Raw genomic sequence first — 22,222 nt, 5'->3', positions numbered from 1 at the left:
CCGGTCCACTCAGTAAATTCACTCACCCAGTCGTCATCCCCGTTTCCTCAGATGGGTTCCAATTTGGGTACCAATTTAAAACCCCAGCACCCAACATCCAACGACTAATCAAAAACGGAACCGAAGCTGAAACTGGATTGATTCCAGTTTACCCAACGTTAACTTTCCCAAATCACTACTCAATCGTCACAGGATTATACCCTGCTTATCATGGAATCATAAACAACAAATTTACTGATCCAATCTGATCCAATCGCAGGTGATACTTTCACAATGGCCAGCCATGAACCCAAATGGTGGCTAGGTGAACCCATATGGGAGACAATCGCAAACCAAGGGCTCAAAGCCGCTACATATTTCTTGCCTGGATCCAATGTAAAAAAGGGTTCTTGGGTTGGCCATTGGAGGAAAGCGTTGCAGGTTTTCTCGGTAATGAAAAAAGATAAAATCTCCCTTAATTTGCTATTCATGAAGTACAGTTTGGATATTTCAAATGAGGCGCATGTTATGGTCAAACAATGGTCAAGCATAGATTTTACAGCTTTATCCGGTATTAGGTCACATAAGGATATTTTAAAATAGGAAACAAAGTTCATTCCTTTAATGTAAAAAAAAAAAAAAAATTAGATGACCTTTTAGAACAAACACGATAAGTTTAGTGAGCCTATGACATTTGCCCATATATATTGGATTTCAATAAATGAAATGTTATATTACTTTTACCTTTGCCGGTATATTTCACAAAATAGTCACTGCAAAACTTGAAAAGATTATCATATCTTTTAAATTTTTTAATATTTTTATAATTAAAATATAAAATAAAATAATCCCACCCTACTTGTAATTGAAAGATTTCTTCTAGCTTTGTTAAACAATTTCGCACTTGTTTCATGAATAATACAAGTTTAAAACATTTTATTTTTCCCGGATGTCGAACCTCGTTTCACTTGGCTTTCTAAAATTCGACGATAAAAATTACGTATTTTCTCAATTCCAATCTTACATCCATTGTTTCTACACAATTTAGAAGACCACATTGCCCTTCACACAATTTAAAAGACCACATTTCCCTTCACAGGATATCTATATGGAAAGCTCATTTATGGCTTGTGCTCTTCTAGAATGATCTCCGGGAGCAACGGTCCCAAACCACCGCCCGTTCTGCTAGTGCTAGGTGTATTTCTTCGGGCCCATCTTTTAGTGGGCATGACCAAACTCCCATCATCATAGTGATCTTCATAATCCTCATCCTTGAAAACAGGATGCAAGTAAGCTTTCTCAAGGTACCCTTTTAGATTCCCTTTCAGATTCGGTTCCCTTACTTGGTCAAGAGTGTCCTTATTCATAGCTTCCTGAAAACCAGACAAAAAGTGCATTATGCTACAAATCAAAACGGTCCATTGACCAAACTTTGACTAAAAGTTAGTTTGGTATGCACCTGTAAAGGGTATCTTGTAAACGCGGGTTCAAACCGGCCTTTACAATAGATATGAAACCCGATAGTGAGAATTGGAAGTGCAAGGAGAACTGGGGTTGAAGCAACGGCGTGTTTTGTACTCAACAAACCCATTAAAAGTATTTGCGATATAATCAAGGCTGTGATCACACGTCCATGGACATCAGGCCAAAAAGCCGCTCGACTTTCGTATTTTGGGTTGTATACGTTTATTATCTGCATATTAGCGCAAACATCTTAGCTAAATTTTATAGGGCACATTATATATGGAGAACAGAAACCTACTTTGCTCTCATTAGGGCAATGTAGTTTATTTTTTACCCATTATAGCAACCTACTTATATTTCTTTACCAAAATATAAGAACGTACTAACATTTCTTTACCGAAAATAGCAATGTACTTATGTGCTACCCAAATTGCAATGTACTTATATTTCACTACCAATATAGGCAATTTACTTTATTTTTACCCATAATAGCATCATACTTATATATCTTTACCGAGGATAGCAATGTAGTTATTATATAACACATAATAGCTATATACATATAGCTTTTACGTATAATAACAACGTACCTACACATAATAACAAAATACTTATAACTTTTACCCAAATAGCAATTTACTTATATGCGCTACCAATATAGGCATTGTACTTTATGATCTTTATTCTTTTTTTTACCTAAAATAACAATGTAGATTGTTATTTGCTCATAATAGTTGGTTACTTATAGCTTTTTATCCATAATAACAGCCTACTTACATTTTTCTATCGATATGAGCAATGTAAATTATTTGTTAGATATTGCTCTTATCGGTAAAAGAAAATGTAAGTATGTTGCTCTTATGAGTAGGAAAACGTAAGTCCATTGCTATTATAGGTTACATATCGCTATTATCACTAAAAATAAATATGTTGCCATTATGGGTAAGAAAATGTATTACCTGATGACGGTAGATAACAAATGCTAGGCAGAAGAAAACCAAGATAAACGGAATTAGAAGTGGTGTCACAACAGCATAAACAAGACCAATGAGGAAATAGAATTGTATTTGGGGTTCTCCAGTGTTGAAACCAATACTTCCCGGATTCATAGCCTTCTCTCGATCTCTTTCAGTTTTAACTAAAAAAAGGTTCTTCAAGTGATAGATTATCAACGCCTTCAACCGCAAAATCTCTCCAGCAGTACCACTCCATCCATCAACCATTATATACGTTATAAAGAATGTTGCTTTCATCGGAATCGCGATTCCAATCGTCTCCGGAATCCTAAACACCACCCATGAAAAAAAAATTGTAAAACGAAGAAAATTAAGTAATTCAACTGAAAAGTTGGATCCATGTTAACATACCGATTTGCTGACTGATGTAGAAATGTATTGAGTTGTTCGAATGCAGCCCCAGTGATAATGCTACCTAGAAAGACGTTTACAATTTTGAAAAGATAATATCTTGATGCGGATCTCCTCTCAAGTCGCGATATACTAAAATATCCTTCAAATTTTGACATCAACATCAAGAGTCTTGGTAGTAGCATGAGGAAGATCTTCAACATGATCCCCGGTAGAAAACCTTGGATTAATGACTTGATTGGTTTGCTGCATAAACATTTTATATTCAGATGGTTCTTTCCATTCGGTCCAAAAAACGAAACCGGCTTTATGCATGCAAGACTTACTCCATACAAAGTTACAAACATCATGGGGAGAAAAGAAACATGCCTAATTAAGGTGTTGTTTCTTTTTTACTTAATGCACAATGAATGACTTAAAAGAGAAAGTCAGGAAAATAATTAAGAGTTTTAACTTTTTACAAATTTCCATTTACTTATATTTTCCTCCCATTTCCCCAATTGTGCCTTCATTTTCTCATACATTTGTTAAACTTATTCATCCCGACAACAGTTTCTCAATATAGCAAGAAATGGCAAAATAGAACCACTAACACTTTCTTAAAATAGCATGAAATGGCAAAATAGAAACACAAAGGCAAGCTATATACAAGTTTTTTTTACTAATGAAGAAAATAAGGTTCAATAAAAAAAAGCTAGAAAAATGATGTTTTCCCATTAATCCTAACTCCTTACAATTTTCGGTGCAATTATTTCTTGTCATTTCCCCAAATGTGCCATCATTGTCCTAACCTCCTACTTTTGTTTCTATTTATCCTCCTATCCATGTCAAATGGTGACAAGTATCTTAAAATATTTTTAATTTTATTAAAATGTGACACTTGTCACCATTTGACATGTGATTTTTGTCATCATTTGACATAGATAGGAGGAAAAGTAGGGACAATACGTAGGAGGATATTTAATTTCTTGTCGTAAATATTTTTGAAGTATCTTATATCTAGTATTGTCTCCTATAAATCAGTTAAGTAAAAAGGAAACAACATCTTACAATTAAAACAAGTGAACTAGCTAGTGCGTAGAACTTACACATCGATTATAGGTTTAAGGAATGGTACAGCCTTCTCGATGCCTTCAATGTTTGCAAGTGATTGGACAAATGTGATCGGGATCATAAAAAAGAAAGTGAGAAAAAAGAACGCGACACCCATTAAAACCTTCCGGATGGTCAAAGAGACGTAAGGTATCGCGAGGTTTTTCCAGTATACGTCACGGGGCTCGGGAGCCCAATCGGTCAACCACAAAGTCGGGTTTCTAGCTTGTTGTGTTTGAGCACAAACAGCGGCTCCCCAACGAGTTTTAAAGGAGACAAAGGCTGCTGGCATGATTGCTTTTGGGTTATTCACCACATTTTTTCTCTCTTCGGCTATCTAGATATGCAAAAATAGTAACAAAGTGTTCAACTGTTAGTCAAATGTTTAAAATACCCTTCAAGAACGGAAATTACTAGCTAGTATGGTTTTATTTTATTTTTTGTTCTTAGGGTTGAATGCAAGAAATATCAATGTACTTTCATTGATTTGTTTATTATATAATCCTACTTAAATTTCTTTATTTTACGTTGTACAATGAAAATCTACCTGTTTATAGCAATGTCATTCAAATATAAAGCAATTTTCGCCATTATAATTAGGTAAAATTTTCAAAGTATGATATCCTAATAATAAGTTTTGAGAGTGCTATGCTTACATTGTGTAGATTTAATAAGAAAAAAATTATAAGTATTATGCTTCAATAGAAAGAATTGAAAGTAGGATGCTATAATGCATAAATAAAGAAAAGTAAGTTGTTATTTCTTGCATTTAGCCCTTGATTTTACGAAGGCTTAACGAATACGTCTTGCAAACATATGATTTCATAAAAGAATAAGGATGGACGATTACTTCGTTTGAAAGTTTCTCGATTTCTGCTTCGTGATACTCAATAGCATCAACTTTTGCTCCCCAAAATCCATGAAAACCAGTCTATTAATCAAAAAAGAGCATGTAAAATAACTTTGTTATATAGGTAGTATTTTAATATATATAAAAAAAAGGACTCCCAGACACAAAAAATGAAAATTTCTCGAGAGACATATAAACGAAAGTACCTTCATCGTTGGTCGTTTTAACGGATTCTTTGAGAACTTAATCTGGTAGTAATCGAGCCAGTTTTGTTTCTTTTGTTTCTTCTTAACCAGTTTTGCAAGCTTGTTTGCATTACAAACGACCTGCAAATCATTTATATTTTACTATAATGGGTAAAACCATAAAAATAGGTCAAAACAAAAGGTGCAAATGGTTTAAAGTCGTCCAAAGTATACTCAAGTGTTTCAAACTCTTGAATTGATTTGGTGGAGAAAGATTGATCGTTGTTTCAAAACATTTTTTGTAGTCATATTAAATACTACATAAATTATAAATCAAAATCAAAAAATGTTTGTGCTAAAAGTCTACATGTTTTTGGTGTCAATCCTCTTTAATAAATGAAGCTTTTTTTTGCCACTTGTCAAATTCTTAACAGTTTTGACACATGTAATTTTGTGGAAGTTTTAGAATTATTATTTTCCACTTGTATTTTTTGGGAATTTTTATTTTTTTAAAATAAAATTTCATATAAGGAAAGAGAATCATTCTATTAATTTGATAATAAAGTCTCATAAATGCTCTAAATAATATCTGATTTCTTTTATAAACGTTCCAAAAAATTACATTATGTTATATAAAAGTATTATTTTATAAAATATTTAATGTTTAAATATTTATACTAAATTTTTATTTTAATAAACTCGTGTAATACACGGGTCTCACACCTAATGCATATATGAAATGAAAATGTATATGTGGGGCTAGGTTCAAATATAAATGATATCTATTATATAAATATGTACCTGATCATGAACCAATCATTTTCAAGGAAAATAACAATATTTTAGGCGAGTTAGTCAAAATCCAGAATTTAAGGGATTGATTAATTGAAAAAGTAATTGATTTAATTAGTTAATTTACCATCATGCCCCTAAAATGTTTGATCCACAATGAGTTATGCAGTCATACCATACTCGGTGCTTTACATATAATCCTAACTCTACATGAATATATACAAATAACCGAGCTAAACCTGATGGGTGAGATAGTTATCGTGATGGTTCACTAAAAAAAAGTGTTGCACGGTCTCGCTAAGTGTCTCATCATCATCTCGCGGGACGTTCTTCACAAGAACCTGCAAACGATCATTTTTTTTCATTAAGTGTTGTCTGGATAACTAATTTCTAAAAATATTTGAAAAAGAAAAAGACGGCATGCTTGGGTAAATGGAAGGAAAAAAATATATAAATGAGTGTAAAATTTATAAAAAGTTAGGATATAACGGGGAAAGCCTTGTGTTCCTGAATTTCTCTATTGAGTCATTCTTACCGGATTAAATTTTGTCTCCATGAAATTGAAAAAAAAAAAAAAAAAGGTAACATCTTACCGTAAATTGATCAGCTCGAGGTTTTTCTGATTGAAGAAAGTAAAACCGCATATTTGCAATTGTCTCATACTCCTTTTTCAACATAAAGCACGTCCAAATCGTAACAACATATGCCATTGCTACATGAGCCCAAAACCTACAAATTGTTACATAAACAAGAAGCATTTAACATTAAAGTTGCATATATATGTTGCAAGGAGCAAGATAGGATAGGACCGGTGGGACTATACAAGTTTTTTATGACTATTTTCAATGATACTGGTATTCATATCTTTTTTCTGAGAGCGAGTCTTCATCCCACCTTTTTTAGTGGGATAAAAAGAATTGCATTTTTTGTCCTACTGACAACGCATATCAAACGCATTACAACATGTTATATATTACTATGTCATGTCATGTCATCGTAACAAATAATCCACATAATCATAGGTAAGATTTCCATGCCTTGGAGATCCATGCGGGATGTTTGATATAGAAAGCTTATCAATTTGACTAAAATTTTCTTTAGAGCGCTCAAGTGTGTTGTTTGTCCAATTAACCGGTATTAAAATAGCCCACGTTAGCAAGAATATGGGAACAAATATTTTTAACCTGCACACACAACAAGAAAAAAAATATTATATACCAACTTCAAACACCCAAATGTGAATATAAGATTTTTCAAAAGAAAAAAAAATTATATATCAAAATTATCAGCACGTGGTATACCAAAAATACCCTCATATTGCAACCAATTTAAAGAGTAAAGTAACATACCCTAACAAATAAATCCTCAAATACACAGCCGAATCTAAACCAGCATGATCGATGAGCTCAGATTCGGGCATTGTTAGTGCCTCAGGCACCCAATTAAGAAACTTTATATATGATCGATAATCCAAATTAACAAACTTTTTTACAAATGCCCCTGAGGTTGTACGGCTTGTTCTTAAACCCTTGATATACCATTTTGGAAAGTATACTCTATCATTCACAGGTTGAAGGCGTAGGATAGCAAAAGCTATAAGGAAAACTAATGCACTAATGATATTTATTGCTGCTGCTACCCCAATATCCCCAAATGTAGCCATCTACACTTTCTTGAACCTGTTCAAGTCAACAGATATGAACATAAATTATTGTTGCGACCTCAAGAATCAAAATCAGATAATAAGAATTCAAGAAAAAACTTACTTTGTAATTTAGCAAGTATTCAAGGCTCCAATATTGCAGTATTTCATGCCATTGAAGACAACCCAACAAAATATATGAAGGGAGAGAAAGAGAAAGAGAGAAAACCATACGAGAGAGTGATGACAGAGATTGCTTCAGAGTTGAATCAAAGCTAAGAACATTTCCCATTTCTGTAAGTAGGAAAACTGCAGAAAAGCATGCTTTGTATGCAAACAACATTATTTAATTAGTTAATTAAATTTGTTGTTATTGTTGATTGAAGTTATTGAAGAGTAAGAAGATTGGAGATTGGGAAAACGAAGAGTACATGAAAGTATATGGTTAACGACTTACGTTGGTGGCTTCTTTTTTGTTTTTTATTTAATTATTTTTTGATATAACGACTATCAATTTGAGGTTATAACTTATAATAATTAAGTGAAACTAGTTATTTAAATATTATGAATTAAAATCATGATAAGGAAGCATTTCCATTACGAAAAATCAATATAATAGCATATATATATATATATATATATATATATATATATATATATATATATATATATATATATATATATATAAGTTTAAAATTTATTTCTTTACCTATTATTATTATATTTTTAAATATTATTACAAACTTACATTTGTTATTATTACTAGAAAAAAATTAATGTGTATAAAAATAATTAACTTTGCTTGAAATGCAATATAATAAAATGGAATGGAATGGAAGAAAAGAATCTACAACATATATGGGTTTTGGACTTGTGTGCCCCTTCGTTTTAAGTTTTTATGGTAATTGTATTTTACCTTTTTGTTGTTTCGAAAATTTGTTAATACTTAACAAATGCCATCTAAAATGTATTATTATATGTAAAAACTCATAAATGGTTTGGTTTTATAGAATTGAATTACTGTTGTAATCATATGATTTACGTAGTCAACATATTAAATAATTATAATCTTCAAAAAATATTTCCAGGTTACCCCAACATAAATTATATATTTAAATACATCATGCCTAGCAAGTGTAGTAACTTTCATTCAATTTTTATAATTAGTAAATGTGTTTAACAATTTTAGCATAAAACTATATATTAATAGTCTTCTCGACTTCTCCTATTTTTTTAGAGAAAAAATGTAAATATCATTTTTATTAGAATAATAGATTAAAATCAGTGGTGACGTTTTCTGTTTTTCAAAAACCGCAAATTTGCGGTGCGGTGCGGTTATTAGTTTCCAAAAACCGCACCGCACCGCATATATTATATATAATTTTTTTTATCAATTATTAGTTTATTAAATATTAAAAATAAGACAAGTTTCATGAATAAAAGACAGATAAAATACTAGAAGACAAAAGTGTTGGTTTTTTCTTATGTTTAACTTTGAAAAATGATGAAATTAAACAATTTTAAGATATTTCTTGTTAATTACTATTGATTTGACGTTTTTAAGATATTAGTTGTTTGTGGTTTAAGTTAAATGATTAATTGTCTTATACTTTATGGTTTTTTATTATTATTACAAGTAATATGTTTGAACTCTTAAAACTATTTGAGCTCTAAATTGTGGTTAAAAACCACACAAAATAATCGCATCAAATCCATGCGGTTAATAACCGCAACACAGAAAAAACAAAACTGCGCAGCAAAAATAACCGTCTAACCGCACCGCAAAAATAACCGCACCATGCAATTTTGAAAATGGATTAACCGCATTTGCGGTTAGTGGTGAGGTTTTGACTAATAACCACACCGAACCGCACCGCACCGCGCTCACCCCTAATTATATCATCCTTACATATTGCTTTTATATATCAAATTGTATTCATTGTTTTTCTTATTAACATATTCGTAAAAATATATGTTTAAGTTTATAATTATATATAAAGGATGCTAATCCGTACACAATAATTTTTTTCAATACACAATTATTTATGCTTTAAAATATTGTATTAACTTTATAAAATATAAATTATTTTGTAGTGAAAAAAATTATTCTATACAAATCACTTCCCTACTTAAAATATGAAAATCAACTTGGTAGTAACTATTAACCTTTGTTTAATAAATAGATCTTATATTTAATTATAAACTTATATTATATGTCATTAAACTTACTTTTGGATATTGATTCCTAAAATAAAGAGTTGAAAGAGTTGAAGTACATTCAGCAATTTGCTTTAAAAGATAAATTTCAAATAAAAGTGTATTTGAATTGATTCTTTTCCACGTTCCACTAAAAAGCCTAATGATCCTTGTTTGAGGTAAAACCCGGATCTACAGACTCCAATATCTTGGCCCAATACAAACTATCTAAAATTTTGGCCCCATTAGGCCTGGGGATGTTGCCCAACAATATTGCAAATACAGAGGTGGCACAAACCACTCCCGGAAAGAATGTTGTTCCACTCTCTTATGAAACCGCAGTGATACGTAGGCGTTACCTCAACCATTACCATAAAACTGTGGTTTCATACCACACCCAAGGAGTGATGTCACACTTAGGTATTTTTTTTATTCTTTTTAATAAATAGAAGTGACCAATCAGAAAGAGATAAGAAAAAGAACCAATCACGTTGTTTGAAGGAATGTTTCTTTGGAAGGCCGCATTGCACTCTTTATCGCACCCAGAGGGTAGTGTTTATGCTTATGTGGCAAGGGGAGTGCGGTCCAGGCCGCACTCACTCCCTCTAGCCTTATATCTACCACTAATCATTATAGTGATGGTGTCACATTATCACCACTAACTACAACTAAACGTGAGATATCCACCACTAATCACTCCACTCCACATCATTTTTTTTATTATTTTTAATTCAAAAATAAAACAATATTATATTTTTTGAAAATAAAAAAAAAAACATTGAATTTTTTTAATTAGTTTTTCATTAATTATAAAAATAAAAATATAACTTCAAACTACATTACTTAATTAACCTAGAATTCAAAAAAATAATAAAATAAAAAAAAACATTACATTACTTAAATAACCTAAATTTAAAATAAAAAAAAAACAAACAAAAAAAAAAACAAACAAACAAACAAACAAAAGTAAAAAAAAACTAATATTTGTTAATGTTGAGTTGGTACAAATGTTCCGCGACATCTTCTCAAAAATTGAAACACGTTTCATTATTATGAATTTCAACAACCCGTAATAAAAATTCATTCGTTCCGGTTACGAACTCTTTAAGCGGGATGACGACATCGTCCGGATTATACGTGAAAATCGGTCGACCTTGATCTTCAATGATCATATTATGCATTATAATGCTTGAACCATTCGTTTAATTTTATCCTTATCCCAAAGTCGTGTAGCGTAATTCACTACATGACATGTCTGCTTGAGGACTCCAAATGCCCTTTCGATATCCTTCCTCACTGATTCCTGCCTCTTTGCGAGCAACTTTGAGGAACTGAGTATGCCTTCATAAGTATAGAATAATATGGGTATATCTCATCACAAAGGTAGTAACCATATTTGTACGAATGTCCGTTCACCGTGAACGTCATATCAGGTGCTTTGTCGGTCCAAAGATCGTTGAAAAGAGGAGACCGGCTAAGAACGTTAATTTCGTTGTTAGACCCTGCAACTCCGAAAAACGAATGTCATATCCATAAATCATGAGATGCAACAACTTCTAGGATTATACTGGGTTCACATATATCTCCTCGAGTGAATTAATCGCTCCATGCAGTTGGACATTTTTCCCAAGCCACATGCGTACAATCTAGACTCCCAGACATACCCAGAAATCCATGCATCTCTTCATGAGTCGAATATAATCTCTCAATATCACATGGAGTAGGTTTAAGCAAATATTGTTGGTGAAAAACCTCATACACACATGCACAGAACCAATCTACACGATCCCTTGCGGTCATTTCGGATACTTTCAAGTATTCGTCGGGTGCCTCAAATGTTATACCGTATCCCAAATACCTAAGCACAGTCGCACACTTTTGTATACGCACACTTTTATATACTACTAAAACACATTCTTCCTCTAGCATCGGGTTTTCTTTGAAAAAATCATAACGGGTTTCTAAAACATTACTAATACATAAAAATATAGCCTTATTTACACTGAAACGATGTACGAACGAGTAATCATTGAAAAGACAATTATCGACAAAGTAATCACATACCAATAAGTTATGTGCGGTTTGGCAATCATGATTGATGACCACCCTTGTACAAGCAACATTCAAACTTTATTCATCGTGAAGGTGTTGCACAACGCTGAAGAATGTCGAGATGAATTCTCCGTCATCACCCAAGTCAAAATTCTTAAAGAAATCCATGTGTTTTTTGGTGAAAAATTAGAGTTTTATAGAATAAAGGTGTAAAATCTGATGAAAAATGAGGGTTTTATTTATAAGTATTGAGTTTGGAAAAAATAATAAAAATAATAAAATAAATTAAAATAAAAACTTGAAAAATGACGGTTAAACGGTCAAAAAAAAACCAATGATTGGTCGTTTTAATTCGTCGTCTTCAACACGAAACACCTCAAGCACGAAACACCATGAGCACGAAACATTGGGGTGGTGTGCACGAAAAAATTTCGTGGCCAACTAGACCACGACCGGGTTCGTGGTGGGTATACCACTCGGCCTGAGAATGCCAGTTTGACGACGAACTTTCGATCTCTCACTACTCTTTGACTTGTGGACCAGCCATTGAATGGCTACTTTTCTTTTTCTTTTTTCAATTTCAAAACTCTATAGATACTAAACCTTACGACTATTTTATACCACACCAACATTTTCTTCTTTCTTCACTCTAAAAATGTCTTTAGCTTCATCTTCATTTTCATCTTTAGGGACTTCTTAACTCGGTGCTACAAATGAGGATGGAGGTTGTTCAAACGATGGAAGACAAGATTGAAGAATCATGCAAGAGATATGTTGAAAATGAAAGATGGAAAAAAAAAAAGAAATTATTCTAGTAATGAAAAATGTTTAAAAAATGTTAAATTAATTTATAAAAAAGTGTAGCAAACCACCCTTAAAAGGCAAAAAATTTATGTGGTGTAACGAGAATGACATGACCACTATACAACACTAAAATAATTTTGGCAAAACTGGCATCATATAACAATTTATATATTTTTTAATGTATGGTCTTTATATGATAGATATGGTAGAGGTTTACAGACCACAAATCGGAGTTATTATAAGATTTAAGTCGGTTTCGAACATACTACATGTTGAATATATATATATATATATATATATATATATATATATATATATATATATATATAGAGAGAGAGAGAGAGAGAGAGAATAAATTACTGAAATCGTCCCTATGGTTTGGTCAAAATTTCACGTTTGGTCCCTAACTTTTCTTTTGCACTCGGATCGTCTCTGTGGTTTGATTTTGTTGCATTTTTCGTCCTTTACAAACATAAAATTAGGGACCAAACGTGCTATTTTGACCAAATCATAGGGACGATCCGAGTGCAAAAAAAAAGTTAAGGACCAAACGTGTAATTTTGATCAAACCATAGGGATGATTTTAGTAATATATATATATATATATATATATATATATATATATATATATATATATATAGAGAGAGAGAGAGAGAGAGAGAGCTAGGTTCAAATGTGGATTGACTTCTATTATACAAATGTGTGAATAATGTTATTCTATGAGAATAACAAAGAAAATATGTTGTTTGATAATATGAATACGTTTAATCTTACATAACTATTGTCATTAGCACGCATTATCACCAATTAAATCGTCTATAAGGTTATTATAGACTTTTTTATTATTATTCACATTCTGTCAAAATGTTGTCAGGATGTTTATTGAGTCGTATTCCGTAAACATGAAAATGATTGAAAAACGATATGTGAGAACAAAAGTGAATAAAAATTAGTGAGAATTAATGGAAATGAAAATAATTGTGTAAGGTTGAACGTATTCACATTACTAAACAACTTTTTTTTTTTTAGTAATTCTCATAAAATATCACTGTCCACACGTCCGCACAATAGTTGTTCATCCACATTATAACCTAACCTTATATATATATATATATATATATATATATGTGTGTGTGTGTGTGTGTGTGTGTGTGTGTGTCTGTGTGTGTGTGTATATATATATACATCTCTCTCTCTCTCTCTCTCTCTCCCTCTCTCTCTCTCTCTCTCTCGGACGACAGAACAAATCATATTCATATATAAATAAGTATATACTTAATCATATACGAATATACTTTAGGAATAAGTATATGAATATATAAGAATAATATATATATATATATATATATATATATATATATATATATATATATATATATATATATATATATATATAATCAATGTTAGTAATCTTGGGAAGAATATTAGTTGATCAAATAATGTTCTAATAATAGTTTATATATTTGACCATATGATTCATAAATGATAACACAAACAAAATAATGTTAGGTTCCTCTCTTAATATTAATAAAAAGGTAGGTGAATGATGTATATGGTTTGTTTATATAATATATTTGTTTTTTATTTGATGCTGACGTTCAAAAAAAACAACTAGTAGACAATTGATACATGTGATCAAATGCATATGTTTGTGGAAAACAAAAAATGGTTTTCAAATTTTATATAGATTAGTTATAATTATAAACTTGGTTCGAATATTTTTGTTTTTTTTAACCGACAAATATATATTATAAAAAAACTCAAACTAGCAATGAGTTTGACGGGACAAAAACAAATTACAGTTTGAACATTTTCATGGTTAAGAAAAAAATGTTGAATGTCATACTTATGTCAACAGATTTTATCATTAATAATAGAGACCTCGTTCTAAAAAATTGGAAAAGCTTTATCTTTCAAATGTGGATCGTAATTATTGGAACAATAAAAGCATATAACAAAGTTATATATGACTTATGAAGGCACTACATGTACACTCATTTACTTCAACATTCGCGATGAGTAGATACATTTAAAGCTTTTAATATAAAAGTATTTTTTAACATATTAAACTTTATAATTTGAGTCGAGTTTTCAAGAAACTTTTCTGCGTTTTAACACAATGGTTTGCCATAGAAGAACATTTTATTTGAATATATATATATATATATATATATATATATATATATATATATATATATATATATATATATATATATATATATATATATATATATATAATCTTTGTCATGATATACATGATGATGACAAAGTATATGGTGATGGTGAAAAGTGATATGCATGGACAATGACTAGTAATGGAAAATCACTAAATCTCATATTCTCACCTGCTTCAGTGCCAATGTCAACATCCAGCTCATACCTCACCATCATATAATGGGTTTCATGTGCTCTCCAATCATCATCATCACCCATAAGACCATACATGTAATCATCCAAATAATTAAGACAAATATTCATAAATGATACTTATGGTTTTAAAAATATATTGACTTCACGCACGATAATGTTGCAAAACATTGTATCGATGGTCCATATATAGGGATTAAAAACCTTGAGTTGGTTTGTTTTTAAGTTAATGAACTAGAAAGGTAACGAACTTTGGTTTTTTGTTCACATTAAAGTAACCATGTTTTTTTTACACATTTGATCATTGAACTTGTTTGACATGTTCAAAATAAGGTAATAACGTTACCCTATTATGAACATGTCAAACGAGTTTAATAGTCAAATATGTACCAAAAAAACATGGTTATCAAAATATTGATAAAAACAAATGTTCATTACCCATTTGTGTAATATTGGGTTATTTATGTTAAGTGCAAGTAGTCATAAGATCCATTTGAGAAAATAACGCCCTCCTCCCTTAGGCTTTGGGAGTGGGCTCGTTAGAGATGACAAAAAAAAATTCGAGTCGACTAGAGACGGGGACGCGGATGGATATTACCTGAATGCAAAAAGTGGGGATGGGGATGGGGATGGTTTACGTGTTGGGTACCCATGGGTACCCATACTCGTAGCTGAAACCGACCCCAATAGGTTTGAAGACATATATATATATATATATATATATATATATATATATATATATATATATATATATATATATATATATATATATATGTTTTTATTTTTAATCAATTCATAAATCAAAGTGCATAAGCGAAAGTTCAGTAGACAAAGTAAGGGTTTTTAACAATCAAACGTGTAATCTTTGGAATACTTTTATGGTTTTTTTTTGTTTTGCAAAAAAAATGCTTTAATTTGTAAACTTGAATGATATTGGTTGTGTTTGAAGACATTCTGTGATTATAGTGTTTTATATTATTTCTATTAGTTTTTGTTTTCTTGGTTGATATATAACTGAGTTATTTTTTATAAAAGTTCAAAACTTTGTAACCGAGAAAAATCCTCGATTACCTATTAGGGATCCTCAGTCCCTATTGGGGATTGGGATGTGGATAGATTTTAAACCCCTGATGGGGATGGGTCGAGTATGGGGATGGAGATGGGGGTTTAGGTAGGGGATGGGGAACACAAAACCCGATATACTCGTACCCGTTGCCATCCCTAAGGCTCTCTAGCACCCTCGCCAAGGCAACGCTAGAGGCGCTGCACACCACCCCCATCAAAGGTGTTAGAGGCGTTGCCAATGAAGACTCGCCATGGGCATAACGAGAGGAGAGAGGAGAGAAAAACTTGGATGGTACGCTTTCACTGGTTGATCCTTTTTTCTTTTCTTTTTTTCTTTTTTCCTAAAATAAAACATATTAAAATAACACACTACAACTTCTTACCTTTTTACAACTTGGATGCTAATACTCTCCCCAACCTATGTGGCTTCAAAAAAAAATGATGTGACATAAAAAAAAATTGATGTGACAACATGCTAAGCATGTTACCACTTCCTTCAGCATTAGAAGCAATAAGTTAGTTGTTAGCAACTTTTTAAACCATCTCCAAGGTGATCGATGCTTAGAACGTATGTGAATTATGATGATATATGTTACATATTGGTAATCGACTCCATTAATGCAACCACAAAGAATAAGTTAAAGGTGAATTTATTTTAAAATAAATTTTTTTTATCTAAAATGAATATATATATATATATATATATATATATATATATATATATATATAAAGTCTTTTATAACTCAAGGTTCTAAATAACATAAGGTGTGACTTAGTGGCAATGTCAAACCTCAAGCTTTTTCGAGTCATAGTGTTTGGTGGTCAAACTAACAAATAATAGGATAAAATAATAACAATAAAATGAAAACAATGGCTACTACTTACACTAAAGATAGTATAGAGTAAGTAGGGTCGGTCCACAGGAATACGGGACTTTTTATTTAGCTATTTTCACACGTCATACAATCAATGTTAAAGTAGGGGCTTATGTTTGAATTCAAATTAAACTTCATAAACAAACAAGATTAATAATAAAATTCAATAAAAGAAATACATTTCTGATTTTAATTCTTTTACATGTATTGTGTTGTAAGGTGTAATATGACTGTGATTCATGTTCAACCTAGGTTGGTAATTTAGATATTAATAAACTCTAATATCCAAGTTGACAAAAGTGTTCCATTCAAAACATGTTCTTCAAATAAAACTTCATTTAATGGATTCAATTCAAATAAGTTCTTACATCAAATCATTAAATGATATTAAGTTCTTGCAACAATTACCAACAATGTCCAACTGTGACATCCTCATTTTCACAGTCAGAAAAGACCGATTTTGTTTATGCTTTATAAAAATCAGAGTACTTCTTTTAATAAAAATGTTGCGGAATTTGTTCCCAGTAAAACATGATAAATACGTTATCAAAGCATTTCCGAAGAAATGTATTTTTATTCATTTTAAAACATTTGGGATGTTATTGTTAATACAGAAACATAAGCATAAACAGAACTTACATTCATTTACATTAGTGATCTACACCTTTTTAATCTCTCAGTGTAATGTAACTTCGTATCAGCACCTGTGATTCAAATAAGCTTAAGTGGGTCAGGTTGAGAAACTTGGTGAGTACATAGGGTTTTCAACCCCCAATAATATAATTATTATGTTAAACATCAAACAATCAACCCAATTACCCATCCCCATTATCTTCTTTACTCTTAAGGATCTACCCTAAGATTCAGTTATTCCTCGTTCCTTCATTCCTAAGGAGTATCCTAAGGAATCGGCACTAAGTCTGCATAGTCGCCAGGGTTTATCTCGTTTATTGACAATATCGTTTTCGAGAGTCCACTCCTAATACCTGTCAATGGTTTTTTAGAGTACATCGGGTGATTCGGGCACGTCATCATCCTCGCACCAGGTTTCGCAATTTCTCATTCCGACTTCAAAAATTCATAAATTTCGTATACGGGCTCCGTTTTCGACGTTCTTTATATCCACGCATAGGCGGGAACATACTCTACAACTTTTGTTTAGACCCGTTGACTAATTTTGACTTTATTTTAAATTTATATTTTTAACAGGCGGGACAGGATTGGTCCGTTAAAAATCCCTAACTTCTTCATCCGACGTCTGTTTTCGTCTGTCTTTTTACTGTTACGCTGCTATCGAGATCTTCAATTCTCGTTTAGGTTGTGTCGGCTAGAAACCACTCAATCTAATATTCGAACTCCGGGTTGTACACTGCTAAGCTGAAACTTCAAAAAATCATAATTTCCTCATACGAAGTCAGATTTGGGCGTTCATTTTATGGACGCTCTCGGTTTAATGTATTCTACGCCTTTCGTTTAGATCGCTAAGGCTAAAAATCGCTCTATCATAAATTCACTATTTACGCTTCCCAGTGTCGTGCCGATTTCGTCATGAATCTTCGACGGGTCATAACTGTTGGATTAGTGTCTAAGTCCATAACTATTTTGGTATGTACTTGACCCGATGGTGCATGGTCCTTTTGGGTTGCCTTCACCTAAGCAACTTGATTGGAGAAATAAATAAAGAGAGAGGTTATTATGATTTATTAATATGTTATAAGAATAATATATTAAAGGAGAAATCATATTTGTTTAATTAATATTGGTCAATAATTAATTAAGAATTAATTTTGTGATCAAGTGTAATTAATTAAACTAGAGGGGCTGAATTGTAATTATGTGATAGTTACAAAATAAGGTAAGGATTATCTTATATATATGGTGAACGAATTTGAGGTGTAAATCTCTTAGAATTTGACTAGGATAAGGGTTTCTAAGACTTATCTTATGGCTGCTTGGTGGGCAAGCAACTAGATAAGGATAAGGACTAAAACCCTAATCTTTACACCTATATAAACCCCCTAAGGCATAGGAATTCGTCCAACCCTTCCCAAGAGGTCCTAAGGACGAATTCTAACCTCCCTCCTCTCTCTTTATACCTTCTCCACTTGCTTATGGTGTTTGTAAGCCATTAGAGGAGTGACACTTGTGACTCTCAGCTTTCCAAGGTCAATTCAAGGAGGAATTGGATTGTTATTGCTATATAACAATCAAGGTATGTTCTTAAACCTATTTACATGTGAATTCTGATTTCCATATGCTAGAATTAGGTTTCAAAGTCTTGGATTCAAAGTATGTACAATAGAGAAACCTAGATCCGAGCTTTAGGGTTTGTATGAGCACATAGGATGTCTTATGACCAAAACCCATCAATAACTTCTTCGTTATAACTCGGATTTCGGCGTTCTTTATATGTACGGAACCCTTGAGACATATTCTACAACTTGGTTAAGATTATTTATTCTAAATAATCTTTTGTTGAAAAGTCGTTTTCGACCCCTATTATCTCTAAATTGACTAGTCCGGATCTACGGGCGTTACAATTATCTCCCCCTTAGGATGATTACGTCCCGGAATCATCAATGAAACAGGGATCATGATGAATCCATACGTTATCTCTTCGTCCTAATTAATAACCATGACTTTGATGTTTCTCCGAACAAGTTTCTAACTCTAAGACTTCCTGACTGCAGGCGGTACCCGATCTTGGACCCGCTCTCTATCTCATGTTAGACTTCCAATCATGATCTTCATGTCACAATCTCGATCTTTATTAGAGACTCCTTCTTCTTCGTAATAACCTTAAGATAAGTTATTCGATTTCCACAATAGACTGATGGGTCACATTCTAATGACCTCTCAACGTATGTTACAATGCTTAGACTCAGGTCTCTTAGAGTCAAATTCTGGAATGGAATATACTTTTCTTTATGTTATAATGTGATGTAATCACATTTCAACATGTAGCATTTCTAGCTACCAACTTATTTAACTATGAGTGTGATACTGCTTCGGTTATCTCTTACTTCAATCTTCTTGGCTTAAGTCAGATGTGATGGGTTTTGGTCCTAAGAACATCCTATGTGCTCATACAAACCCTAATGTTTGGATCTAGGTTTCTCTATTGTACATGCAAGTTATCCAAGGCTATAAAACCTAATTCTAGCATATGGAAATCGATATTAACATTTAATTAGGTTTAAGATATTACCTTGATTGTTATGTAGTAATAACAATCCCAATTCCTCCTTGAATTGACTTTGGAAGGCTTAGAGTCACAAGTGTCACTCCTCTAATGGCTCACAAACACCATAAGCAAGATGATGAAGATGAGAGAGGATGGAGGCTGCCAAAACCGTGTGAAAACCCTTGCAAGATGCTTCCCCATGTTTTTGAGCCTTAAGGGTTCTATTTATAGTGAGGCTATTAGGGTTATCTAATAAGGAAACCCTAATTTGGTTGCTTAAGCCCTAAGCAACCCATAGAATCCTTTAATCAAGACCTTGGACGATTTCCTTATGGGCTTCCCATAAGAATTCGTCCACCTCTTGATTTAAGACAATCCATGGCCCAAATTGCAATTATTTTATAATTACAATTCCAGTCCCTTAAGTTTAATTAATCTCTTTTAGTCACAAAACTAATTACCAATTAATTCTTGACTAATATTAATTAAACAATATGATTTCTCCTTTAATATATTATTCTCATAATATATTAATAAATCATATTTAATCCTTTCTCTCCATAATTCATCCTATCAAGTTGCTTTGGTGAAGGCAACCCAAAAGGACCATGCACCATCGGGTCAAGTACATACCAAAATAGTTATGGACTTAGACACTAATCCAACAGTCTCCCACTTGGATAAGTCTAACAACTATTCTGCGTATGACTTCAGATCCTGATCTGCAATCGTAGCTTTCCAAAGCCATTGTCAACTCTGATCATATCAGATATGCGTGTCCTTAGATAAGGGATCATATATTCCTCCATTCTAGATATCATATGAGATATGATTTCAAATCATTCTCTTTGTACTATATCTCGATTCCTGATTTATGATGACTGACTAATTGAACAAATCAAATTAGCCCTAGCCCGGCCGAGCATTTACGTTTGTCATCACTAAATCATCGAGGGGCCCAAAGATATCGCTTTTATCCTACTTTGAATAAAAGGAATGGATAAACTTTGATTCAATGCTCGATTGCACTTACTCACCGAATCACACACAATAATATGTTTTATAACACCAAGTTACTAGTGCGTTTACATATTATCAATGTGCAACCGATTTGCAAGATACAACTCACACATCTCGGTTTCAAGAATATAAGATGTTATCGTCTCACCAATCACTCGTGATACAATTCATGGAATGATCCAAGTGAGCGTGGGTTTAATCCAATGCTCAAATCATATTCATAAGCACTCATGAACGTTGCAGCAAACATTTGCTTATGTCGAATACTCTTTTAGACAATCCACACACCAATTCATGACAGTCTTCATTCATATCTACTTCCAACATATGAACGACTGTGGCCCATTCAAATAATTCGATTATTCTTAATAAATTCAATTATTCTGGAAGTCAAAACATGCAAATGTGAAACACAAGAATAATACTAATCCCATATGGCCTCAAACCTTTGAGCATAAATAAAACACCTTTTATTTATCACCATATCGATTACTCATTATTTGTCGTTTCGGGTAATCAACTCCTTACTTGAATTACTACACTTGTCCCATGCTCTTAGCATGCACACAATGTTTACCTATGGTTCTTACTTTTGTGAAATAGATCAAATTGAACACATTTCCAATCATTCTCATTTTACAACTCCAAATCCATTTCCATAAGTGAAAGAATATCAAATTCTTGTTACTTATAAATTATGCTATATTCTAACATTTTATGCAATGATCCTTTCGTGATATCACTGCACCAAAGTCACAAAGACTATTGCCAATGATATTACAAAGTCCTTTATCGGAGATTGTTACAAGACAAATCCTTAGATACGATGTCTCTCACTCAAAGTACATTCATTTGAACATCCTTTTGCATAAAAGTTTCTAATCTAGTCATAGATTTTCAATATTCAATTCCCAATATGGACACGCTTCCATATTTTCCATATGACAACTAATTCTTAATAGAATCTTGTCTATTCATAATAATTTCGATATGGTCCATCCAATATGGAATCATTTCCATAATTTTCCAATACTATACTTCCAACTACTCACAAGCGACCAATCCTCGTCGAACTTTGGATTGTCCTTTGATAGTTGTTTAATTATTTTAGTCAAAACCAATTCTAGTCCCTTTTCCCTCTAAATGCGCTCGACATTTGGAAAATTTTAGAATGGTCAAATATCAAAGCATTTGCAATCGATCCTATACCCGAAGCGTATGGGACACGACACATAATGTTTTATTTGTTATGTTCTCAAAATTCGAATTGTGAAGAGGAATGCCGTAA

General features: G+C 32.2%; 1 protein-coding gene across 1 annotated transcript; it reads right to left on the bottom strand.

The window, feature by feature from the left end:
* Positions 1–838: 838 nt before the first annotated feature.
* On the bottom strand, positions 839–7,622 carry LOC145061891 (hyperosmolality-gated Ca2+ permeable channel 1.2-like). The gene is made up of 12 exons (XM_079009472.1): positions 7,496–7,622; positions 7,079–7,408; positions 6,767–6,913; positions 6,323–6,458; positions 5,969–6,070; positions 4,959–5,078; positions 4,753–4,833; positions 3,899–4,239; positions 2,811–3,056; positions 2,403–2,727; positions 1,439–1,672; positions 839–1,352 (listed from the first exon to the last, which is right to left on the bottom strand). Exons 2-12 carry the CDS (start codon positions 7,390–7,392, stop codon positions 1,101–1,103), a joined length of 2,298 nt encoding a protein of 765 aa, XP_078865598.1. The 5' UTR covers positions 7,393–7,408; positions 7,496–7,622; the 3' UTR covers positions 839–1,100.
* Between the last annotated feature and the right edge of the window lie 14,600 nt (positions 7,623–22,222).

This window comes from Lactuca serriola, chromosome 7 (genome assembly GCF_051521515.1).
Source record: "Lactuca serriola cultivar US96UC23 chromosome 7, Lser_US96UC23_V15, whole genome shotgun sequence".
Taxonomy (NCBI): Eukaryota; Viridiplantae; Streptophyta; class Magnoliopsida; order Asterales; family Asteraceae; genus Lactuca; species Lactuca serriola.
The sequence above is the reverse complement of the archived record's forward strand: the minus strand, read 5'-3'. Positions and strand labels throughout refer to the sequence as shown.